The sequence below is a fragment of the Pyrgilauda ruficollis genome, unplaced genomic scaffold (genome assembly GCF_017590135.1).
Source record: "Pyrgilauda ruficollis isolate IOZ18807 unplaced genomic scaffold, ASM1759013v1 scaffold48, whole genome shotgun sequence".
Classification (NCBI taxonomy): domain Eukaryota; kingdom Metazoa; phylum Chordata; class Aves; order Passeriformes; family Passeridae; genus Pyrgilauda; species Pyrgilauda ruficollis.
This window is the reverse complement of record NW_024526377.1, coordinates 2354139-2379994: the sequence shown is the minus strand read 5'-3', so window position 1 is coordinate 2379994 and position 25856 is coordinate 2354139. Positions and strand designations below refer to the sequence as shown.

The window sequence follows — 25856 nt, the reverse complement described above, 5'->3', positions numbered from 1 at the left end:
TTAGGATTTATTCTGCTTCTCTGAGTAGCAGCAAATACAGTCAGGAAAGATTTCTTTTTGGAGTCTCTGCCATTCCAATAAGAGCAAGAAGGAAATGCCATTTCTGCAGGAGTGGATGTGGTATATTCTCAAAATTAGAATTTTGATCTAATCACACAAGCTCCCTTTCTGGCCCATGAGAGGAGTCAGATCCTAGGGAGGGTTTTTTCCTTCTCTTGGTAGAGAGGGCAGCTGGGCAGGTCTGAGCATGTTGGGGGGCTCACTCTTCCCCCTCTGTGTCACCCTGCTTCAGCACAACCCACCTTCCCTATGGGCACAGGGAGCTCAAGATTTGAGTGTAAACATCCTTGGATTTTAAAATGTGGACATCCAGTATTTAAAATTAGAAGAGAGGGGAGGGATAAAGTTGCATTTCTAACTTGATTAAATATTCTGTTTAAATATTCCAGCTTTGTTTTGATAAAGCTATACATGACTTTAAGTTTGACCAATGGATTAGTTTAAAAGAATTTATTGGATCTATTTCTCCCTTTCCCCTGCACTGCAGGAGGTGGAGGAGGGAGAAAAAAAAATCAGTTTAGTTGAGCCCAGAAAGCAGGGATGAGTGGGGAAAGGTGTTGCAAGATTTGGGTTTATTTCTCATACAGCCTCCTGCTCCCTGTGTAGTTCAGCTCAGGCACTTTTAGGCTCTTCCTGAGAGTTTAATTTGCTCATCCAACACAAAACTGTGCAGTTGTTTTTTGTTGGGATGCTGAATGGAGTCAGGTGATGGAGGGAGGCAGAGAGCACCATGCTTGGTGCACACCTGAGCTACAAGGAGGGAGTTTCCCCCTCAGCAGCAATAAACAGCTCCTTTGGCTCCTTCACCTTGAGAAACTGCAGTCTCAGAATGTCAGAACAGCACACAGATGGCTCAAAGCCTCATGAAAAGCTGTTGCAGTAGTAGCAATAATAAAAGTAAAGCCTGGAAGGCAGTAATCAAGGAAAAAACAGTTTCATTCAGAAATTACCTGTACTTCCTACTCTGTTCATGAACAAAGCAACATCAACATGGAACTGAAACAATGTGGGACAAATCCAAAATAATCCAGTAACCTGCAAATACTTAAGTACAGAAGTGACCCCCAGTTCAAGGATGTTTCAACGCTGCTCTTCAGGGAGAAGTGCAGCAGTGAGCCAGTGCCCATGGGCAGGGGAGCCTGTGACAGCAGGGTACACACCACTGCTGGCAGCAGCTCCTTGGCTGCTGCAGCTTGGGGGAATGGAATGGAATGGAGATGCCAAGAGTCTTTTCTTACAGAAGCCACCCCTGCAGTCCCCCTTTTACTCAAACCCCATGTAGTTTGATGTCTAATTCCAGTTGCAGATCTCTCTCTCAGAATCTCTTCATGAAATAGCAAGGAGCACAGGGCTAGGTTTTGCGAAGAGTTAGTTAGCCTTGGTCAGAAAGGTTGAACCCAGGGGTTATGGTACCCAAGGATGTTAATTTAAGAGTTCATAATGCTAATACTGAACCTTTGTTGTCCTGGCAGTCATGTGAGCAGCACAGAAGTTAGCGATCAGAAAACTGAATCTTCAAACCTTGGTTCAAACCTTCCCATGTCCAGTGAGAGTGAGTATCTCTGCAGTTCTCCCGTTGTCTTTCCTCCTGTCTTTCCCTTCATGTACCATGCTTCATCACCCACAAGCTTTGGCTCCTCCTTGTAATCCTTAGCCTGCTTTTACTATCAGTTGTAAAGTGAACGTTTGCTGTAGTGTTTACAAAGTGTTAATGTCTGATGGTAAGGAAATACCTGTTTCTAACAAATATTTTTGTGTTGCTGCCCCTCAGCTGGCTGTTGGGTGCTTCTGAGTACTGCTGTGTCTTATCTGCCTTAGACATGATTCTTCTTAAAGGTTGAGTCAATACCAATTGTAATGCCTATAGTAAACATGTTTTATAAATCATTATCTCTACACAGCTGGTGGGTCCTTTGTAGCAATATGTCATACTCTTCATCTGAGACTCTGAATTGTATTGAATGTCTGCAGAAAGCTTTTAGGAAATAAACAGAGAGGAGACAGGCAGGGAATACAAAGAGTGCACACTAAGTGAAAAGTGGAGTGTATCCTTTCTCTTGGAAAAAGGGGGCTGGAAGTTACTAGGAAAGTCAGATTCCTGTGTGGAATACCTTTGGCTGCCAATACGTATTTTGAAGTGTAAGTCAGCACACCTTAGCTGAAAGTGTGTAAGGTGTAACTTGCCATTGTAATTGATTTAATCATTGCTGTTTTAATCCATGTACTGTGGTGTTGCAGAAGTTACAAGAAATTTCATCCTGCAAAACCTGCTGCCTGACTGGATAAGCCATTTACGAATCCTAGAAATTGCATGCAGTGTTATTGTGGGATTTTTTTTTCTTTTTTACACCATTGCCTAATTCTTTGTATGCAGTTTTATAAATACAAGTTCTAGAAATATCATTACTACATAACTATTCAGATGAATATTGACATTCTTAAAAAAACCCCACAATCCTAAACATGTGGGAACTGACAAGTGTTAGAGGAAAGCCTTTAGGTCCAAAAGTTCCCAGTTTGTGTTTCCTGTTGTATCCTTGTGCTACGTGGGCTTCACACTGTGAGTAAAGGCAAACACTGAGGAGCAGAGGAAGGTGATTCATGGATCATTTGGGAGGTTCAGCACACGTGGCTGATGGTTTGTACTTCTCAGCTGCTTGTGTTCAGATTACACAAAGAGAAGGATATTGAGGTGGCAGAATGCACATTAGGGTAAGAGTTGCCTGTGGCACTGTCTTGCTTTCCTCAGTGTAACTCAGGAGGTTTTACTACGTGGTCATACAAGAGCAATAATGCAGGTCCAGTATGGAAATCCCAACATTTTTGAGCACATTATTGGCATTTGGATCAAATCCCAAGGCAAAGCATGCTGTTATCCATGACCCTGTGTCATTTTGAGAGCTGTTAATTGAACCACTCCAGAGGGAGAGGGAAGGAGAGGGAAAATGTGATGGTAGGTGTGGGGGAGCAGGGCCCCTGGGCCTGCACAAGGGATGCACAGTTAGGCTGCATTACCTCCTGGGCAAGCCCTGGGTGCTGTGCTTTCAGAGGGGAATCAGCAGGATCCAGAGCAGTGCAGCTGTGTTTGCTGAGGCTTTGGGTATGGTGCTTGTAGATGTGAGCTGATAAAGCCATGTGCTTGCAGATACAGTCACAGCAGTTGCAGCTGCCAGCAGGGTGCTGCACCGTGGTGGTGGCATGTGCCAGAGTATGGTTATGTTTGAGGGTCCCAGGACCAGGGAAGAGATGACAATCTTGACTCTATGTTTCAGAAGGCTGATTTATTATATTATGATATTGTATTATATTAAAATGTTATACTAAAACTATACTAAAAAGAATAGAGAGAAAGGATCCATCAGAAGACAGGAAAGGAATGGAATCAATAACAAAAGCTGGTGACTCTCAGAGAGTCCACACAGCTGGACCATAGTTGGTTATTAAGTAGGAACATCTCACATGGACCAATCAAAGATGCACCTGTTGCATTCCACAGCAGCAGATAGTTATTGTTTTTCTTTTCTTCTGTGGCTTCTCAGCTTCTCAGGAGAAAAATCCTGGGCGGAGGGATTTTCATAAAAATACCACAGTGACACCAGAGAGGCTGCACGGGGCAAAATTCTGTGCTGGGCTCCTGCCAGAGAGGCTGCACTGTGGTGGTGGCAGAGCCAGAGAGGCTGCAGGGGCCAAATTCTGTGCTGGGCTCCTGCCCATCATTGCTTTCCTAGTCTGATGGACAGCTGAGTGTTTAACCAGCTGGTGTGAATCCAAGGGGTGTTTAATGGCTCTTGGATTAAGCCACAGGAGCCCAAGCCCCCATCTCCAGCCCAACCTGGAGTGCTATAACAGAGCTCTCTCACAAGGTGTACCAGAGCTATAGGCTGTGCTGACTGAGAACATTTCAAACATTTCCTCCCTGAGCTGCCAGCTGAGCCACTCTATTTTACCAGTCTCAGGGTACCATCACTGTGGATTTATTGAAGCAGAAAAATGGTTAAATGTAACTACCAGATGACTTTAGAGGTATCTCTGAGCCTTGTGCCCTGCAGCTGTGCTTCTCTGGATATGTGTGATTAAGTTCATTGAGCTGGAGCTGTTCCTTTTGCAGGAAAGACTGTTTGCTGGAGCCATGCATGGATAGAGTATGTAGGGGAAGAGGAAAGCTTGGCAAAACAGACATTTGGTCTCTGCTCCAGGACACAGAAATGTTACATTTAGTGCAGATGAAGCCCCTTTGGCAAATATGCAGGGTTTTGGGAAGGACTGAAATCAAAGTTTTTTTATGACAGTTGCAAAAAGTTATGGTACCAACTGATAAAGAGAAGGAGCACTGGGGGAATAGTGTGACTGACTGACCTACCTGCTGTGAGCTGGCAAAACATTTTTGTGCCAGTTTAACAGTGTGTTTTTGAGAATTTGCTTTGAAACAGATATTCAGGGCACTAAAACGCTTTGTAAGTACTGTGTGTTGACTAAAATGTACCATAAGTATTGATACTTGTCTTTATTTGTTGGGTTTTGAAAGCACCTTTGTAATGACACAAACTATTTTTTTTTCAGTTATGACATGCACTGATTATATCCCAAGGTCATCAAATGATTATACCTCACAAATGTATTCTGCAAAGTAAGTCAAGAAATTGTTACTGAGTTCTGTAACTCTTCTCTCTGAAGTAATTTTTTTGTATCTTTATGCATTTCTCTAGTGCAGTAAATCCCGCTATTGGCAGCAGATACTGCTGAGGACAGTGAACTTAGAGAATTCACCCTTTAGCTTCAGTGGCTGTTGTTTTATGTTCACAAAGCCAAATGAATCCGTTCAAGTAATTAACGTGATAGTCTTGGTGAATAATGCCCATGATATTTGTCAAATAAACAAATTTAACATAAATAAATATAAGGGGAATATAAGATTTTCTCATTGTTTACTGTGTTTAGGGAATCTTTGTAGTTCTTCCTGTTGGAGCAGGATCGGCTTTAACCTCTGCTGCTTGTTTTTGTGTAGTTTCTCTGTGTGTGTCCCACTGGTTCTTACAGGTACTGCTAGATTCCAGTACCTTCAGGGTCTGGTGTGGTGAGGCATGATTAGTGGGACTGACAACTCGTGCCTGCTGGAATGGGGAGTGTGTCCCTCCCTGCTGGAATGGGGAGTGTGTCCCTCCCAGTCCTGGATGGGCAATGTTCTCTGGCACTGTGGAGGAGGGAGTTTCCCTGCTGTCACCACAGGAAGCTGGCAGCATCTGTAAACTCAAAAGTCTGCCTTGGGAAGCACAAGGAGCTTATTGCACTAAGAGGACATGTCAGTCTGAGTAGTTTCTCCTTTCTGGAGCAATTTTTGAATGTGTCTTCTGGTTTGAAGGCTGAAAGCTGCATAATCTAAACAGTTCTTTCTGACTTTTGTTCTCTCTTTTCACCAAGGCCATATGCACATATCCTTTCTGTACCAGTATCAGAAACAATGAGCCCTTACCCTGCTCAGCCTCAGTACCAAGCACTGCAGCAGTCCCAGCCCTACACCATCTACCCCCAGACCACCCAGACCTACGGACTACCTCCTTTCGGTAAAAAGTGACTTTTCAAAGATTTCTCTGTGCCTGCAATTACTGTTTTGTGGCTCATTAAAAAGCCAGTGTTAAGTGTAACCACTTCTGTTGGAGAGAAGTTTGTAGGAGAGCACATGCATAGCTTAAATTGTGGATGGGCACCAATCTCTTGATGGGGCTTCAGCTTAAAAAATAAGATTTTTTACAAAGCTGTTACTTTGGATCTCCCCATGAAGTGTGCCGTATGGTTCCTGGTTTGGGATCATAATTGTCTCTAGTTGTGGTATAGTTGTGTTTGTGCAGTTTCCTTCTTAGTGAAATGACACAACACCCCATACTACAAGTTCTCCTTTCTCCTTTCCTTGTTGTTGTCCACGATTAAGACATTTTTATTTCATCTTTCACCAAATGAGAGCTCATGCTAAAATGTCTCCAAGTTTACTCGGCAGATAATTTGCTTAATTTGCTCTAATAACTGAGCCCTTTAGATAGCTATTCCAGTCTCTGCAAATGCAGCTCCCAAAAAATGGAAGGGAGCAGAGGCTGTTTTATCCCTTAGCAGGGAGCACTGATGAGAGGGGAGAGCATCACACCACCATGCAGGGAGCCTGGGGGAGCACCCTGGCTGCCTGGAAGTGGTGGAGTTACCACCCCTTGCAGAGGACATGGTTTAGTGGTGGACATGGTGGTGCTGGATTAATGGTTGGACTTGATGATCCTAAAGGTCTTTTCCAACTTTTATCATTCTGTGATTCTAAATATATGTCTCAGGGCTTATGGTTGTACTGCACAATCATATGCACTGAGCCTCTTGCAGATTTAGCCATAATGCTAAAATCTCAGTACCTTGATGTGTGTAAGGATGAATTTTTCTCTAGCTAAAGAATTAGATTCCTTTGAATAAAAACAGCTACATTTCTGGCTTTTGTTAGCTGCTGACAGAGCATGGCCTTTTGTAAAGGTTACAAAACAATTGATTTGTCATTATATATTTGAAAGATGGTGTAGGAAAGATAATAAATCCAGACTTGGCTTTGTTAAACATAAGTTAAATTACTAATGCTGTAATTACTGATGGTTGCTGGAACATACTCCTCCTCACTGGGTGCCTGCACTTTGGTTTCAGTGCCTCGTTGCACTGTTTTTTGCTGTATCTGAACAGTGGCTGATGGTTTCCTTTGCTTCATTTATTTGGTGTTTTTTGATAGTGTGTTGTGCATGGTGTACTGAGGCTGCTTCATGTGCTGTTGTGTGTTTTAATGTGTTACATGTTGGTGTTTTTAAAGGCAAATATTTGTAATTGTGTGGAGTGCTCCAGTGAAGTTGTTTAAAACAGTGGTTTAGACTTCTATAATTCTGGAAAGAGGGAGGGAAGGTGTAGGGGTTTTGTTAGTCTATTGTGTGTGTTTTGTTGGTCGCAGTAGTGGTGGCTATATTTGGGGGGAGTGTTCGTTTTGTTAAAAGCAAAGGTTCTGGAGTGCAGGGGTACTTAGCTGCTTCAATATCATATTCTGAATGTAACATTAGAAATTCTTCTGAAGACCTGGAAGGAGATCTGCATTTACTGTTGATTTCAAAGGAGCTTTCATCTTTAAAATATCCAAAATGTCATCAGTTACTGAAATGTCTGATGTTAATTTTGAGGTCTGTTGTTAAACACCTGAATTTTTAGTGTGAAATCAAGTGTTAGGAAGATGTTAAAAGTCATTATTTCCAGTAATGAAAATCACAGTGGAATGGTACCTGCTGAGTTATGCTGAGAAGATGGACTTTGCATGGTTTGATGGAGAGGTAGAAGGTAGAGGATTGAACATGCACACTGCAGAGTGAATTCTGGAAATTGTTTCTGCTCACAAAATCTCCAGTGAGCAGGTGAGGGCCAACAACTTGGTTTTACCAGCACCAGAGAGCTTGTTACAGAGGTTGGTGTGTCTTTCTACCTTGTATTTGTTTCTGTGCCAGAAAGAAGGCACCATGGGTTCTCTAACTGGAACAAACCAGCATGAAATTCAAGCAAGCTGACAAACACCAGCATAGTCTGGAGGTGGCTGAAGTCAGGATGCTCCTTTTAGAGAAGGGATGACCTATGCTCTTGCTGATTTGTCACCTCTCTTGGTGTTCAGTGTATTGGTTCTGCATGGGATGCCCTTGTGGTCTGGAGAGATTTTATTAAAGTATTAAAAGAAGAGTAATGACATCCAGGCTGCATTTCTGTAGCTGTAAGCTGGTGTTAGAAGCACCATGGATGTGATGGCTTACATTAACTCAAGAAAAACCTGCAGGTGCTGAGATGTCCTGTGTGGGGCCTTCCCATGTCTGTGGATGTGTGCTGTGACATTCTGTGACATACAGTGCTGCCATTGACATTGGACAGGGAAGAGTTTTGTTCCCCCTCTCACAGCTTCTCCTCCATCATCCTTGAGGCTGTGATGTGAGGCTAGCTTATTCTGTCCTGCAGAATGAGAGGGAAGGACGTTTGCCACCAGTCCAGGAGTGTGCCTGGCTGTACAGAAAGCATAAAGGACATGTCTGTAACAGCAAGACAGTCATGGAAGGCAGGGCCTGAAAGATGCCTTAGCACATGACCTGAATCAGCTCCTGCACTGGCACCCAGCCAGCACTGCCAGCACCTCAGAGTGTGTCTGACCTGCTGCCACACTCCCTGTGGTCATGATCCCACAGCATCCAGGGTGGGTTTCTGTTTCACTCTCAGGTTGTTTGGCACTTCTGCATGTCGTGTGACCGTCACACTGTGCTGCTGACTGCTCCTTGTCCCTCTGTCTTGTACCCTAAGGAGCTTCTGGTTACTGTCCCATGTGAAAACTGCTCACCCATTTGGAGATGGTGGCACTCCCTTTCCAGGCTAAGCAAACACTGCTATTCCCACTCTCCTTGGAGGATCTTTTTCCCATATGTTTTGTTCTGGAGTTTCTGCAGTGTATCTACAGTCTTTCTTAAGTCAGCCTTTCCTTTTTGTTTGCTAGTTATTGAGGTTCTGGAGGTTTGAAACTTTAACAAAGACACAACTTGAGAGTCAAAGAGTCAAACCCTGGGGTGACTGTGCAGAGAGTGATTTAAGTTGACTTTCAGGTGTCAGTTTGAGATCAGATATATAAATAAATTAAAGGGCCATTGCAGAATTTAATGCTGACAAGGCTGCAGCATGGAGCGACCTCCTGGAGCTGCTCCTCATGTCCAGCTTGATGGAGTCTTCCATGTCTTTTAGGTAGGAAACCTAGAGCTCACAGCCCATGGCTCAGTCCTGCTGGAGGAGGTGAAGGGCTGCAGGTGGCTTCTGCAGCCTTGGTACTGTTTTCAGGGTGTTTAAAAAGGAGGGTGGTCTTTCTGATGGCCCTGAACTCTGTCTAGCTCCAAATGTCCTTTGTCCCTCTGCTTTGCACACTCCTGCTTGTTTGTAAGTAGATCCTCTCAAAATATTTCTGCTTCCTAACCAGGGCCAGGGAGAATTGTCTTTGACTTTGGCTGTAGATTTGGAGACACTCAAATGAAAGCCTGAAGAGTGAGGCCTGAGCTGAGCTGCCTCAGTTGGGCACTGTTGGCACAGATCAGTGCAGAGACCTCACCTTAACACAGCACCCAAGCTGAGCCACTTGCTAAGTGTGCCCTGTACACAAAATTACAGTCACTCTGCTCCCTGTGCTGTGCCCAGGATTATTACAAAAGCATTCCAAAACAACAGGAAGTCTGGAAGAAACATTCAGATTTTTAATTTTTTTTTCAGCTCTATATTTGTTGTTGTCAGTCTAGGAAAATTACTGACTTGTGGCTTGGTTTAAAATATTTATCCCAAAGCCCAGTGAAGTAGTGAAGTGTTGAGCTTGGCCTTCATAGGTCCCAGCTTTGGCCTCACTGTGTAACAGCTGATGTCACTTGCAGTGCAGCTCAGCCCAAAATCACAGCCATTGGCAGGTCCTTTATCTGCATGGGCAGTGAATCTTAGTGACACAAACAGATTTTAGTTAAAAGCTTTGCAAATTAGTCTTCTTTGTGCTTTTAATTTTCTCTTTTTCAGCCATTTTGTCACCAGCTCTAATCCCTGCACAGCCTGACAGTCAGTGCTTACTGTTGCCAAAATTAAACATTTTCCATGTGTCATTTGTTACTTGCTTTTGTGATGAGCAAAAATCTTAATCTGAGGTAGGAGCATGCTGTTTGGTCCCAGCATATTTGTTTATAACTGGTCCAATTTATCTGATTCAGGTGCACTGTGGCCAGGTATGAAACCTGAAAGTGGTTTAATTCAGACTCCATCTACAAGTCAGCACAGTGTTCTTACCTGCACTACAGGGTTAACCACAAGCCAGCCCAGCCCAGCACATTATTCTTATTCCATTGAAGGTAACTTGGCATGGTTTTTATCTGCATCTCTCTCCACCTAACTGAGTCCAGATACCAAACTAGAGAGGCTTGCACGCTTGTCCTTGGTTTGTGCATGCTTCTTCATGCTTTGCCTCTTTTCTCTTTGTGCCTGTGTGTTTGTGGGTTTGTATTTGCCTCACACCTGTGTGTGCACCAGGCTGGCTCGTTGGTGCCATGCTGCTGGGCTGAGCAGGGTGAAGAGCAAATGGGAAGGGGAAAGAGACTCCACGTTGTGTTCCTGCATGCTTTATTGGGAATGCTCTTGCATTTCTCTTTGTTTGTGGTCTTTAGCTTGATGTCAGGAAGTATGCTGACTGCAGTTAGATTTTTAAACATTTGTTTTTCATTCTTTCTGGAGGTAGATGGCTCTGGAATATCACAGACACCAGGTTGGTAGATCTGCTAGGAAGTGAATTTCTCAGTATAGAACTACCACTCAAACATTATAATTGCTGGAAGTGCCACATCCAAGAAGGCAGATGCTGAATTTCACCAGCTTCCACAGCAGTTTTTAGGAGTGAATGTGCCAGACAGCTGAATAATGGAATATTTTTGCTTGTGGCACGTATGTGCAAATTGATACCTCTTCTTTAGGCTGGAATTTGCCATTTAAGTTTTGGTGACAAATGTGACAATTTGTCTCTTTCTCTGGAAATTTTATAAAGCATTTCAGGAATTTGTAATCTATGTCTTGTGGAATATTTTCACAAAATAATTCAGGGACCTGAAGAAATTTTTAGTTCAGCTTCCTGCTCAGAGAGTACTTGCTACAGAATTCAGAACCAGCTTGCTCAGAGCTTTATCTAGCTACATCTCCAAAGCCTCCAAGGATGGAAATTTTGCCAGTTCCAGAACCTGACTGTCGTTATGATGAAACATGGTTTTCTTTTGTTGACTCAGAGCTTTCCCTCTTCCATGTTCTGACAATTTCTCTCCTCCTGCTGCTGCACACCTGCAAAAACAGCTTGTGTCTGTCCTCTCACTAATGTCCATGCAGGTACCAGCAGGCTGCATCAAGTCCCTAAAGCCACCTCCTCTCCTCCTCTCCTGGCTGGGCAGTCCCTCTCCCCTGAAATGCCCCTTGCAGGAGCATGGGGCTCCCTGAGAACATCAGGTTCTCCAAATCCCTGACTGGTTTGGTGTCTCTTTAGCAGACTCACTGAATTTTATCAACATGATTCTTGTGCTGGGGGGGCCAAACTGAATGCCACAACCAGATGTGGTCACATGAGAGCCAAGAAAAGGAGGATAATTCTTAAAATTAGCAGTGAGTGGGTTTTAGCATGTCTCTCACAGAGGAAAGTCATGTGGTATGTCATGGTACTTGCTCAGCTTGCATTATTGAGACAGTCAATGGCCCAGTGTAGTATTTATTCTAAATTCACTTTTTACATACAAAACTGCATTCATATTGTTAACTGCAATTAACTGATCATTTTTTTGTGAGTGCACATGGGCTCCAGAAGCAGCAGGATCAGAGTTTTACTCATTGATTGAGAGAAAACAACTTCGTGCATCTTGGCACTGAGTAAACCACTCATGGAATTCAATTAGTTAAACAAAAGGAAAGCAATACTGAAATACTCCCTTCTTCCAGCATGACCCTCCTTCCCACAGTCCCAGCAGCAGAATGACTTCCTGTGTCTCACAGCACCAGCTGGAATTGCCAAGGGTCAGGAATGGTGCTCCACAACGTGACCCCTGCCAGATTGCCCAGTGATGTCCCGTGGGGGGCAGGTGGATCCCTGGGGGTGCTGAGGTGACAGACCCATGTCAGGCCTTGCTCTGTAGAATTATAAAATTACAGACTTGTTTGGGCTGGAAGGACCTTAAAGATTATCCCCTTCCAACCCCTCTGCCATGAGCAGGGACACCTCCCACTATCCCAGGTTGCTCCAAGCCCTATCCAGCCTGGCCTTGGACACTGCCAGGGATCCAGGGACAGCCACAGCTTCTCTGGTCATCCTCACAGCCAAGAATTCCTTCTCAATGTCCCATCTAACCCTTCCCTCTTGCAGTGGGAAGCCATTCCCCCTTATCCTGTCATTCCATCCCTTGTCCAAAGTCCTTCTCCAGCTCTCTCTGATCCCCTCTGGATGCTGGAAGGGGCTCTAAGGTCTCTCTGGAGTCTTCTCTTCTGCAAACTGCTCAACCCCAGCTTTGTCAGAGTTTCACACAGGAGAAGAATTCTAATCTGTGCTGCTGGGAGAATGTGTGATGTAAGAAATTTCCCTGCAAGCTGCTCTCTGAAAGTGTGCAAAAGTCACTCCAGTTGTACAGATGCTGTTGCTTTTTTCAAAAACTTTTTGCAGACTTGCAAAAAGGAAAAATCCTGTTTCAGATTTGCTATATTTCCTTCTTAAGCAGCCTACCAAGGGTTCAGGTCAGTACAGAGGCTGGTGCCAGGGAGGTGTTGGAAGGATGGACAGAGTTGTTTCAGTAGTAATCCCTGGAATATCTGTTTTTTCTCTCCACTCAAATCAGCAGGGTGAGACACAGCTGTACGATGGTGCTGAACCACTGGAGGGGAGTTTCAGTCCATGGTTCTGGCTTTGGCTCTTTGAAAATGATTGAAGCAAAGCAGATTTGGATTAATAAAATAGAGGAGGCAGGCATGTAATGTCTGAGGATGAGGTCTGAAATGGAGGATAAAGAAGGGAGAAGAGGAAAAGAGTCATGATATCTTTAATGCAGTACTTGCATTTGCTGGTCTTTAAAGCTCAGCCCTTGAGGTCATGTTTGGCAAATCCTTGACAAATATTTTTGCATGGTTCTGGCCCATGCACAGGTAAAAGGAAGTGGCCCACAGTGCAGAAATAATTGGTTCATCTGTGTGGTGGGAACTGTTTGAAAAAGTCTGGTATGTAGCAATGTTTAGATACAGGATTATTAAAAAGACCTGTTGGAGGGAGACCAGAGTTAAGATAGACAAGGAAGTTCATGTGAGGGAATGCCAAATCTTTTTTCTCATTTCTTAACTTCTGTAATCAATCTCAGTGGAGAAGCAGCTTCTGCAGAGCATTACAGATAAGAATCACTTTCTGTTTCCTCTCCACAATAGTCTTGAGAGCCGTGGTGTAACAGTCTGTGTCCCAGGGAGTTGCTCTGCCCTGGCTGCATGGCAGGTTTGTTCAGTTAGCAAGGGTCTTTTCTGGAGAGCTGAGCTTCAGAGGGGCCTAGGAAAGGACCTTCTCTTAAGGTGATAAGAGCCTTGATAGTTTCCATAATATGTAATTGGAAGGAGCTTTATTTGGAAACTGCCCCTGTTTTTGAGCAGTTGTTTATGAGGGGTGTCTGTGACAGGTTCCTTGGCTCACACAGCTGGGCTTCAAGGACCTGTGGAGCTGCTGTAGGTCCTTGAGTGTCTTCACTGCCATTATTGCTGTTCAGTGCAGCCTTTTTGCCTTTTTCTAAATGTTTCTGGGGCTAATTATTTCCCTTTGTTTCTGCTTCCACAGAGATGTCACCCTTCATATTTCTCATCTCCTGTAAATCCTGTGTATTTCTACACATCTTTTAAGATCTGTTTCTTTTGTTTTCTTAACTTTTTTGAGGTGTATTTTGGATCTATTCCTCTTTCCAGGAGGCACCAGGTAGTATTGGTGCTTGCCATAGCACAACATACACTCAATTAAGAGTTCATGATGGGTGTTTTCCTGGGGGAGCAGGACTGAAACCTTCAGAAACTTGAGTTCTTGGGCTGAATTTTGTGTGGTGGTAATTGCAGAAAATAAGGGTTTTTCTCAGAGTGATGGTAAGGTAGGGAATACTGTGGATTTCTGCAAGTCTATATAAGCATCTAAAAGTGATTTTTTGGTTTTATTTGTGAGCAGAGGAAGGTGGTTCTGCTGGTTCCAGAAAAGAAAATAGTTCTTGGTGGCATCTGGTTTTGTACATTCTGGTTTTGTTTCTGCTGATTTAATTATTTGTTATTGTCCTTGTGAGTCCCAAAACCCCATGTTGAGGAATGTTTAATGGAGTGGTCCTGTGTCTGCAATCCCCCAAAAACTGCTAAATCACTGAGGTTCCCAAGTGCTGCTCTAGCAGCCTCTTCTGTGTTTTGGGAGAACTGAATGCAGTGACACAAAGCTTAGGAAACATCTTCAAGTTGGTGCCAACAGCTACACATCCCTAAGAATTCATTCTGTAAGCTGTTGACAGATTATTTCAGAAAGTCACATCCAAAAAGCTGTTCTAGACACAGGGATGTTGGGAGAGATGCTCACTTTCTCCAACAGGAAACACTATTTCTATTTGAAACTTCTTAATGTTCCCTTAAATTTTAAATCTAATTAGACTAAAAATGCTAAGTTTGATGCAGATTTTTTTTTAACAGAACTGGTTTAAACCCATTCATCTCCTTTTTCTTGATTTATTCTGATTCATTTTCATCTGCTACTGATTGATCATCAGAAAGGGACTGTTGTCTTATCAAAACATGCAGTAAAGATGTAAAACCTTTTTAATTCTACACCAATTGCTTAGCAGCCATGGAGGGAGAAGGTTTCTGAACCATGGAAAAGGACTGTTTTTAAAGATGTACTAGCTCTTCTTTCCTGTAAACTCATCTGAAATACGACTGGTGTCAAAATACACCCCAGTCCTTTTTCGGGTGTTGGTTGCAGAGTGCTGCTGGAAGCACAAGTGCTTGCACATTTGCCTAGTAAGTATTTATTTCACACCTTCTCATTTCTTATGCTTTTCTAGAATATTTAATGCAGTAATTCTCAATTTTACAGCATCAACCACCAATGCCAGTCCAGTCTCTACATCCTCAACTGTTGTCAATATTTCCACATCAGCAGTAGCCAGCATCTCACAGGTAAAACTTCTTTGGTAAATTTATGTGCACCATCTCCTCTACTTTTGTTTAACACTAACATGGAAATGTCACTTCAAATGGAGCTCAGTGGTACTGGAGCTGTGGGGCTCAGTGTGTAACTCAAATCACCAAATCACTCCTGCTCTCTCTTTGACCATGATGCTTCTCCCTTTGGCCTTTGCAAACAAACTCACTTCATCTGTTTAAAGTTGTTGCCTCATCTGCAAATTGTGAGGTGAGTCTTAAAACTGAGATCTCTGCAAGAGAGATGGAGGGGAAGAAACAATTCAGCTATTTTGAGGCCTAAATCTGCAGGGAGGTTTAGAGTTGGATGTTTTTTGGGTGCCTTTGTTCTCCCTCAGCAAGAATAGGAAATGAGGTTGTGCACAAACAAAACCCCAACCCAATAAAGTGGAGTGTGCATTCTGATGGTAGACTAGAACAAAGTGAGACAGCCCTGCAAGCTAGCCAAGACCATTTCCCCCTGCCTTTTTTCCTCTGTGGGTGGTTAACTGCCATTCTGAATACTTGGTTATACAAAGGAAGCCTTCAGTGTCCAGCTTTTCAGAAAGAGAATACAGGAGGTGTGGAAAATGCAATGGATGCACAAAAATCCTTCTGTGTTTATGCTGTTGCTTTTTAAACATAAACTTGTTTGGAACTGTAAGGAGAAAAAAAGATTTTCTTTTAGTATTTCAGACCAAGGTACCTGGTTCACAAACCCAGGCTGCTCTTCAGGGGAATCAGGAGAGCACTGTGTACCAGAATAGTGTGATGTGGCATTTGCTTTTTTTACTGTCAGTAGCAGAAGTTAAAATCCTCAAGCACAGCTCCAGGTGCTGAGCGACCTCCTAAATGAACTAAGTAGTTTTCATAAATGGATACCTTCCAGCATGCAGAATTATTGCTTGATGAAGTCAGCACATGAGTAAGGGCCATTTATCCTGTAGCTGTGCCCTCAGAGAGGCCAAGGTCACTTTCTGTCACTGTCAAATGCAAGACAAAACCACACATTCCAGAGCACAAGTGCACTGATGTCTTGGCATCCAGTCAAATCCCCTGTTACTGTCACTTCAGTCATTATGAATTAATTTTTGGAAGCAGAGAAATGGCCCTGTGATCACTGGTGTCCCCTGCAGAACCTGCCTGTGCAGGGGCCACTGGGCAGCCAGAGCTCTCAGCCCTTTTTGGGAATGTCTTAATATGCAGAATGAAACAGCATAAAGTCAGACCGTGCTCTTGCTGGGATTTTTCTTGGTCAGGATATTCTAATACAAAAGTCAGAGATTCAGAGTGTTTTCTGAATGAGGTGTCCTGCCATCACTAACTCTTTCCCCCAACAGGAATATCCTACATACACCATCCTTGGCCAGAGCCAGTACCAGACCTGCTACCCCAGCTCGGGCTTTGGAGTGGTGCCACCAGCAGACAGCAGCACGGAAAGCTTGGCATTAACCACCACGTACCCAGAGGAGAAACCAAATGCCCTGGTGCCAGCACGGGCAGTGCAGAGACCTTCCTCTGGTGAGGCGGGGTCTGTGAAATCCCTGCTAAACAGTGCAGGGGGCAGGTGTGGGGAAACATCTCCAGAGGGTACCTGCAGCATCTTGGCATGCTGGGCCCAATGGGACGCTTGACTTCCTTGTCAGAACCTTCCTGAGACCTTCCTGGTCTCACTGGTGTGCAGAGTATTATGGTGGGCCAGCCAAACTTGTGGGTCAGAAACCTTCTACTGCTGCCATTCCAGGACACCTAGCACTACTCTGTGTGCCCCAGGGAGAGGGAGCTCTGAACACCTGGCTGCAGGAGAGAAAGGTGCAGGAGGTGATGCACTCCTTCTCTAAGAAGGGTGTTCTTAGCAGTAGCAGAGCAGGCTCCATCACATACCCCTGCCAGTCATGGCCATGCTGCTTGGCCAAGGCTGTGTCTCCAGGGCCAGAGCATCATCTGTTACTCTTTTATATTCAACTGTCTATTAAATAGGATAGACATAGTTGAGTAATAGAGCAGTTCCAGGGTAGTGAAATGACTGCTCTGCTCTGGCTTTGCTCTGCAGGCAGTAGCTCTTGCAATAGCTCAGTTCTGGGGGACTGAATGGTGGAGACAGAGCTGTTTTGAAATGATGGGACACAGAAATCATGGTTTATGTTCTAATCAGGGTTCAACTACTACTGCATCCACATAGTAAAGTTGCATCTTAGCTTTTGCTAAGGTGGTTTGTGGCCAGTGCTGTATTGGTGTTTGTTTTGAGACACAAGGAGATGAGAGCTGTGTGATTTCTTTCTTCCAGGAGATGCATCCACAAGTCCTTTGCTACCAAGAGCAACAGCAAGTAAAGAGTTAGATGAGCAAACCAGAAAAAACATCCCTGGAAAGAACAGAGGGAAGAGGAAAGCAGATACCTCCTCCTCACAGGACAGTGAATTGGAGGTAAATAGTCCCCAGCACTGGGGCTGTGGCTTTGTCTGCCTGAGCCATGAGAGCCTCCAGGGCTGAAGATCCTGTACCTAGACAGTGAGATCCTGTACCCAGTGATCTGTCCCAGCACTACCACATCCACCCAGGGAAGGAAGTTGTCTGTCTCCACTTGGAATCTCCCATGCTGCAAATTTCCCCCTCTTCTTCCTCAGCAATTTTCCATCTGCCACTACTGAAAAGAATTTGTCTCTATCTCCTTTGCAGTTCCCTTGCAATTAGCTGTGGTCTCCTGTTGGATGTGCCTTAGTCTCCTCTTTGCTGAGATAAGCCATCCCAGTTTCCTTAGCCTCTCCTGTGGGCTGCTGACCATCTCAATAGCATTTTGCTTGCAAATCTCATTTCCTCACAGATCCCTGGGACCAGGCATACAGTCTGGGGTGACCTTCCCAGTGCCAAATAGGTTGAGACATCAGCTCCTTTCTGGCACACGTGGCACACTCCAGCAGGAAAGTCACCTGCTCCACAGGGAGAGAGTGCTGCTGGCTTGTACTGGTGCCCAATTTGCCCTCCAGCTCCTTCAGCCTGGACTAGTGTGAGGGGTAATTCCACCCCACCTGTTGGCCCAGCTCTCAGTGTCAAAGTCTTCTGTACCAAAACTCTGCCATTCCTCATGGCAGCCCATTGCCTTATTTATAACAAAGGCTTTTCTGACAAACACCAAGGGCATGCACCTGGTGCTCTCCAGATTACAGGAAGTACACTTCACCTCAGCAGGACTCTAAAATCCATTAGCACTCTAAGCTTTACTTTCATAACTGTAAAAGCAAGAGAAGCTTTTGAAATAGTTTGACCAAACAGCCATAGCCTGAATGTGTGCTTCTGTGGCAGTAAAAAAACTCCACTGCAATAAACTGAAGAGTTGAATGTGTTCAGCCTCTGTAAGATGACACCTGTTGTTCATACCTGCTAAAGCATACTGCAACTAACCACAAAATTAACTCTAAAATTTGTTCTTTTATTGCAGTTCAGTGCCTGGAATATCTCAGCTCTTACCTGTTCTTGTTCTCTCTGCAGCGGGTGTTTCTCTGGGACCTGGATGAGACCATCATCATCTTCCATTCTCTTCTCACAGGGTCTTATGCTCAAAAATATGGCAAGGTAATACTGTCTTTTCCATGGAAGACAACCTATTTCTGTCATGCAGAATTAAATGTTAGTCTTTGGAGAAGGAATAGTTTAGTTGTTTTGTTTTATTTTTTAACTCTCTATGGTGGTGCTATTAAGTTGTTGGCAGTTTGGGGCAGGGAAAGAACAAATTTGGCTTTGTACAGAGCTAGGACATGGACATCACCAACATCCCCTTCATGCAGTGCAAGTCTGTCAAACTGGTTTCATCCTCACTGGGAATAACTGAGGTCCTCACACATAGTGGAAAGAAGTGTTTTTTCTCCTTCAAAATACATTGTAGACTTTTGAATGTTTTGTATGTGCTGACTGTGAAAATGTATCAGTCTCTCCTGTGGAGCACTGAAGTGTTTGGTTTTGTGGTTTTTTTTTTGTTTTTTTTTTTAATTGAGTTGTTTAAAATACTAGGGAAATTGTAGTTCACACCATTGAATGTAGCTGGAATTATGCCAGGTTTGATATACAGTGGAAAACTATGCAGTTTAACTGATGAGAGATTTATGACAATTCCCTTCTGCCTGTATCCACAGTGCATTTACATTTTCTTTTTGTTCTTTTCCAGGATCCAACTCTAGTGATTGGCTCAGGTCTGTCCATGGAGGAGATGATTTTTGAAGTTGCTGATACTCACTTGTTTTTCAATGACTTGGAGGTACATGTCAGATGTGTTTGAAAGGCAGAACTCCACGTTACCATGTCAGAATTACACCTCACTCTGTGAGGGCTCTGTGCTTCAGAGCCTCTTAGTGCTTGTTGTAAGCACAGCCAAATCAGAGGAGCACTCTTTACTGAGACAGGCGTTCTGCAGCCTTCCAGTGTCAGGGGAGATCTCACTTTCTGCTGGGTTTTGGCTTGAACCTGTACAAATAAAGAGTGATCCATCCTGTATTTGCATTTCTAGACTGGTGAGCACTTGGCAGTGTTGCTGTTAGGAAATGTGAAGGGGTTGGTTTCTATCACAGTTTCTTTAATCTGCAAATGTCAGTGTGTTTCTGGATTGCCACAACATGACTTTATTTTTGGGGCTTTTTTGTCTTTAACAGGAGTGTGACCAGGTACACATAGAAGATGTGGCATCTGATGACAATGGCCAGGATCTAAGGTTGTACTCATGAATGTGGGAAATGTATTGCTGATGTAATCAGGTTCTGTGAAGACCTCAAATGCAGATGGGGTTGAGGAATGGAGCTCAGCATTGTGCCAGGGATGAAACCTGGCAAAGTGTTTGCTGGGGGGAATTTCTTTGGAGACCTACAAAGCATTAAGAGTTTTGAAGTGATATTGTGAATTACATTGTTCACTGTTGAATGCTGCCTCTGTGCTCAGTGACAAGTGAGGAATGGAGAACCAGCACTTCAGATCTCATGATGACAGCATTAGATTAGTAACCTGATCTAATGGTTACTCTAATTAGATTAGTGGGAAAAGTCCCTGCCTATGGCAGGGGTTTGTTTAGAATGAGATGATCTTGAAGGTCTTATTCCACCTAAACCATCCTGTGATTCCATGATCTTGACCTTTGAAAGTCCCCCTGTGGTTTGCATCCCTCCAACAGCTTATGGTGCTCACTATCAAACGGGGTGGTAGGTTTTTTACTGAGCTGAACTGGCTCATGAAAAAGTCTGAGAAAGATCTGTCAGGGAGAAAGAAATACAAGGAAAGTGGTGAAGCAGGACTTGCTTTCTGCTGTTACAAACTGGTGAAGCAGCTCCTGTGCTTGTGGAGCTGCAGTTGTGATGGAAAGGCATGGGTGCTGCTTGGAAGATGTGCTGGGGTTTATTGCTGCAGGCTGAGGAAGGGGTCGGTGGGAAGGATGCTCTGTATGGCAGAGGAGTGAGCAGCCAAAGAGTAAAGGAGGCTTTGTAGTGGAGGGGGTGAAAGGAGTTGTATCAGTGCAGCAGTTCAGAGGCAGCAGCAGCTTAGCTGGGTGTCAGCACTCCCTCAGGAGCCAGGCTCTGCTCTGCAGGTGCCAAGGTGCTTGTGCAGCTCCTCTCCAGGTGTTTTCCAGCTGCTGCCAGCGCTGCCATCAGCAGCCTCACCAGAAATGCCGCAGCGGTTCTGCTGCTGTGGCACACCTAACACCTCTGCTTTCCTGGAACAGCAACTACAACTTCTCCACGGATGGGTTCAGTGGCTCGGGAGGCAATGCCAACCACAGCTCCTCGGTGGGTGTGCAGGGAGTGGACTGGATGAGGAAACTGGCCTTCCGCTACCGCAGGGTACGCGAGATCTACAACAAATACAAAACTAACGTTGGAGGTGAGTGGTCACCTGCACTGAGGGCTGAGCACTGAACAGAGCTTGTGGGGCCAGGCTCCATCCTTCCTCAGGGCTTTGGCTTTCCTGATGTGTGGACGTGACAAGTAGAGCATTCTCCTAGTGCTAACTGGGATCAAATTTCCATGGAATCTAAGAGGGTATGTCTTCCAAAACTGAGCAGTGTGCCAGTGCAGGCTGTGATTTATCGTGGAGATAAGGATGGGCACTCAGTCCTAGAGGCAAAGGTTTTGGTGCAGATATTATCCCTTTGCTAATTGGGTATGAAAGGCTGCCTGGCACTCTGCTCAGCAGTGGCCTGAATGACTCATTTACCCTGCTGCTCAGGAGGTCTCATTCTTGTCTCCACAAAGTCTGCCTTTGCTCATGCCATTGTCAGGAAATACAGTCGTCACCCCTGGGCTGTCAGGCCCACAGTTTGATATGACTTCTCTTCTCTCTCTCCACAAAGTCACTTAAAGCCTTCTAGTTTTGCTTCCATTTCCTTTCAACTCCAGTCAAAATTATGCAAACCACAGTGAGCAAATGGAGATCAATTTTCTGTTTAGTCTGAATCTTGGCATTGCCATCCCTGGAATAGGAATGTTGCTGGAGCAGCTCATCTGATAGCGTGACTTGGCCTGGTTGGTTGTGGGCTTGGGTACCCTTTGCCTACACAAAAACCTTGATAAATGTTTTTTTTAGGGCGTACTTTCTAAAAACCAGGTATTCAAAGCTACAGCTTTCAGCCTTACAAATCTGCCAGTATAGGTCTGCAGTTCAGTGTGCTGCAGTTACCTGATTTCTTGTAGGGGGATCAGACCATGATTTTGTATTTTGCTCATGGGAAACCTGGATGCAGAGTTTTTCAGGACCTGTGGAAAGCCACATGATGAAGCAACTGTCAGTGCAGCCTCCTGTGGGTCCCTCTGTGGCCTCAGTGTAGCAGAAGGCTGGAGTGAAAGGGGTCAAACATCATGGATGGAAATTGGAGAGACATGCAGGCTCCATGTGCTCCTTTCTTGCTGTGTTTGCTGTCAGGAGCAGAAATGGGCTCCACTTCTGTCTGCTTTTAATTCAAAACTAGAGGCTTGAAGAAAATGGTATCTAAAAGCAATTAAAAGCATGGGAAAAAAGAAGGGGGGGGTATATAAAAAAATATTATGTAAAAGGGCTTAAAGTCAGAGAGGGAGACTGTAGCAGTTCCTTCCCCTGCCCTGTGACCTTGGACCCCTGCTACTGCAAGTGCTTTGTATGAGAGAAGTGCCTTTGCCTGCATCCTGAGAAATGCTTTGAAATAATCACAGCTAAGTGTCTGCCCAATTCCCATGGTCAGAGTCCTGGATGGATGTCTGGGCTCATCATGTCACTGGGAGCTGGTTTCTTCCATTGCTTTGAGACAGACAAGTCGAGCTTCCAGAAGCCTTCAGTTGTGTTATTTATTGCAGAGCAGGCAGCTGGTGCATTGGGGGACAGCCCTCCCATGTCAGACTTGCCAGACAAACACATGTTCCTCACCTTGCAGGCCTGCTTAGCCCACAGAAGAGGGAAGCTCTGCAGCGACTGAGGACTGACATAGAAGTGCTGACAGATTCCTGGCTGGAAACTGCATTAAAATCCCTGCTGCTCATCCAGTCCAGGTATGGAACCTGGAAGTGCATGTGAGGCTTTCTCAGCCCTTTGTGGCCCTGAGGTGCAGTGCTGGGCACTGCCCCTGTCACACTGCTGCAGAGTGACTGAGGCCAAGAACTCCACCCTGTGTTTCTCTCCTGCAACACCTGTAGTTAGCAAGGTCCCCATGCTCACCAAATGGTTTTCCTGACAGGGAATTCTGCCAGAAGCAAAAAACCAAAAATTGCAGAACCTTGTCCTAAAACGCCTCCTGAAAGCAGGACAGCAAAGCACATGGCACCTGGGGAAGCTGATCAGACTGCCCAGAGCAGTCCTGCACCACTGCCTGTAGATGTGCTGTTATAAAAGTTTTTCTTCTTTCAGAAAAAACTGTGAGAACATCCTGATCACAACCACGCAACTGATGCCAGCTCTTGCCAAAGTTCTTCTGTATGGATTGGGCGAGGTGTTTCCCATTGAAAATATTTATAGTGCTACAAAAATAGGTAAGGGATTGTGCCAAGCCTCTGGCATTGTGCCATCTGCTGAGGATTAGCTGGGGTCTTTACATGGGGCAGTGCCATTTCTGCAGCTGAGCAGCCCATGCTGTGATCCACCTGGTGAAAGGCTTCTGGCCTCAGGAGCTGAACTGGGTGCTACCCCTGCCCAGTAAGACAAGAAGTGTTTCTTTAGTGGGAGGAAGGAACCTGTTCAGGCTCTGTTTCTCTCTGCCTGAGGCTCCTTACTGGGGGATTGTCTCTGGCAGGTAAAGAGAGCTGCTTCGAGAGGATCGTGTCGCGCTTTGGGAAGAAGGTGACGTACGTGGTGATTGGAGACGGGCGTGACGAGGAGGTGGCAGCCAAGCAGGTGGGTCTGACTGCACAGGGGCAATGCAAAGGGAACTTGCTGGCAGGCTTTCCCTACAAGGACTCTCCTTCCAAGGCTGAACTCTGCAGGCCAGGGCAGCCAGGAGCAAAGTTTGCCTTTCATGCAAGAGATCTTCTGCTTTGTTAAGATGGGCGGTTTTGTGGCTCCTGGGTGTTTAAAGTTTCTCTTTTACTGTTGTTTAAGATTGCATATAACACTGTTCCTGTCACTAGTGTCTTAGTATAGCATGCTGGATGTAGCATGTTGAAAGGTTGGACTCGGTGATCTTGGAAGTCCCTTCCACCCTTGTTGATTCTGTAGTTCTGTATGCTGATCATAGCCTGTGACTATCAGGATATTGCAGTTTCTCAGGAGTGTGGAGGAGTCAGGGCTCAGGAGCAGCTGCAGATCAATACAGCACCTGTCATTAGGCTGAATTACAAACAAGGAGCAAAGAGATTGATTGATTTAGACAGGCCTGGATGGGTTGTTCAGTTGTGCTAATTAGTAGTGGAGTGCAAAGATGACTGTCAGGACCTTGACTCTGCAGGCTTCACACGTTCTGGCTTGTGCCAGAGCTGTCAGCCCTGGGCAGGCATTCCTGGGTGCAGCAGCAGCTCACAGCCAAGGTTTCCATTGTGAGCAGCTGACAGTCAGTGCTGGTGCCTGTCACACACAGCTGTGCACATAAGATGGGCTCCAGATACAGATGTGCACGAGGCTGAGCTCTGTCCTGAGAGTGGTGTGCTCAGAAGCACCACACTGCACAGCCCTGCAGCTCCACCTGGCTGCTTCCAGCTCAGCTGAAATCCCTGCATAAACCTGACTGTCCTCTCTCTTCACAGCACAACATGCCATTCTGGAGGATCACAAATCACGCTGACCTCGTGTCCCTTCACCAAGCCCTTGAGCTGGACTTCCTGTAAGAAGTTGGAGCAAAGACGCGACTGCAGCTCCCACCAGCCCTCCCCATTACTGGGGGGACAGAAATCTCACACGTTGGGGGACTCACCTTTCAGCTTGATGAAAAAAACATACCTAATGCAAACTGTACAGTGGAATATGACAGCAGGTCGTTCCTCGGGAGCACGGGCCCTGCCAAGTCCAGAGGTGTCCTGTGAAGAAGCCCTAGACTCAGCAGAGCTAGAGCTTGTCTGCAGAAGGGACTTACAGAGCCAGCTGAATGCCTCTGGCCTCCAGAGGGAGGGGCCATAAAACAGCAGATTTATGTGTAAGAGCCGCCTTCTTTCTATTCAGCTTAGTTGTAGAACCCAAGTAAACACAAAAATTTATTTTTATAGGAAAACGCTGTTGGCAGAGCTTAAACCTCCCTTGTTTTGCAAAGCCGAAGAGCTGTGGGTTTTTTTTCATAGGAAATATTAATGAAAATGTCAAAAATACCTCTATTGCTGTAAAATGTGTCCTCTCTCCTTTCCTGGATGTTCAAAACAGTTAATTTATTACAATGTCGTTATGTTATTTCCTCAGTGTGGGATTACTGGAAAATATAAAGGTAAGGGAATGCTTCTGGAATATGTGGTTCTTTGTAGAGGCAAGTATTGGTGTTCTGAGTTGATCCCAGTGGCTTCTTGTCAATGTGTGCAGGAGCCCTTTTAGCCAGCAGGAGATCACTGGATTCCAGCCTTTGTTTGGACTGTAGATCCCACAGATTTTCCCTGCAAAGAAAAAGGAAACCGCCTGTGAACATCAGGTACAGCAGACTGGTGCAGACTGCTCAGATGTGAACTGAGTCCTCACCTGGACTAGGAATAATCTAATTCCTAAATCCTCATGAATGTTGCAGAGAAGACTCTGGCTATGGTATAACCTTCACCTCTGTGTTCCTGACCCTATTTGTAAGTTCCTTTTAGTAGAATCAGATTCAATTTTCTTATATTCTTTGCATTAGCCTAACTACATAATGACAAACAAATGCCTTGTTAAGAGGGACTTAATTTTCTAAGACACTGTGACTTGGCAGCATTGAGCACTTGGGAGGGATGGTGATGCTGATTTTTCTGCAGCTGTCTGAGAACAGAGCTGGAGTCAGTGACCTGCAGCTCCCCTGGCCAGGAAGAGCCAGCAAGGGATGGGCTGGCACAGGGGCTGGTTTTGTGCCAACTCAGGCTGTGTTTGGTGGCTCCCCCATCTACCCTGATGGCACCAGATCAGCAGGTGCCCTGAGGACAGGTGTGTGCTGTGCTCCAGAACCTGCTGCTCCTGCAGGGCCAGACGTGTGGCTGCACCCAGACCCCTCCAGATCGTGGTCATCAGCCCCACGTCAGCCATCAGGAGACTGGGCTGAAAGTCTGTCACTGCAGGGAGTGACAGACTCGCCATTTGCTGTGCCCATACAGACAGGGATGTGTTTGCTGCATTCCTTTCATGGCTTTAATTACTGAGGGTTAATTTCCATCAGTGCTGGGCCAGCTTTGCACAGGCTCTGCTGTGCCCTGGGAGCATCTGTTCCTGGGCCAGCTCCAGTGACCACAGGGCAGAAGGTGCCTAGAGCCAGGGGTTTGGATACCTTGTGCTCAGGGACTGGACCTGGGAGGTTTATTTCACATGGTACCAGCTCCAGTTTCCCTTTGAGTTTGGTTGGTTTGGGTTTTTTTTTTTTTTTTAGATTAATTAAATTGGAATCAAAGGTGATTCTTTCTCCAGGGTGGTCACTGGAGTCAGGAGTGATCTGCTTTAAGATTAATTAAATTGGA

General features: G+C 45.1%; 1 protein-coding gene across 7 annotated transcripts in view; it reads left to right on the top strand.

Annotated features, from left to right (window-relative positions):
• Positions 1-25856, top strand: part of EYA3 (EYA transcriptional coactivator and phosphatase 3) — a 42840-nt gene that overhangs the window by 15471 nt on the left and 1513 nt on the right. For 6 of the 7 annotated variants that reach the window (XM_041479226.1, XM_041479228.1, XM_041479227.1 and 3 more), the window contains 15 exons: positions 1533-1612; positions 4621-4687; positions 5479-5621; positions 9825-9962; positions 14723-14805; positions 16149-16329; positions 17096-17235; positions 18298-18381; positions 18971-19060; positions 19452-19510; positions 20510-20667; positions 22190-22304; positions 22660-22781; positions 23042-23142; positions 23988-25790. In XM_041479226.1, the coding sequence (XP_041335160.1) occupies positions 1533-1612; positions 4621-4687; positions 5479-5621; positions 9825-9962; positions 14723-14805; positions 16149-16329; positions 17096-17235; positions 18298-18381; positions 18971-19060; positions 19452-19510; positions 20510-20667; positions 22190-22304; positions 22660-22781; positions 23042-23142; positions 23988-24068 (1642 nt within the window). In that variant the 3' untranslated portion in view covers positions 24069-25790. The remainder of the gene's footprint in view (positions 1-1532; positions 1613-4620; positions 4688-5478; positions 5622-9824; positions 9963-14722; positions 14806-16148; positions 16330-17095; positions 17236-18297; positions 18382-18970; positions 19061-19451; positions 19511-20509; positions 20668-22189; positions 22305-22659; positions 22782-23041; positions 23143-23987; positions 25791-25856) is intronic. The other variant, XM_041479233.1, reaches the window with a different exon arrangement.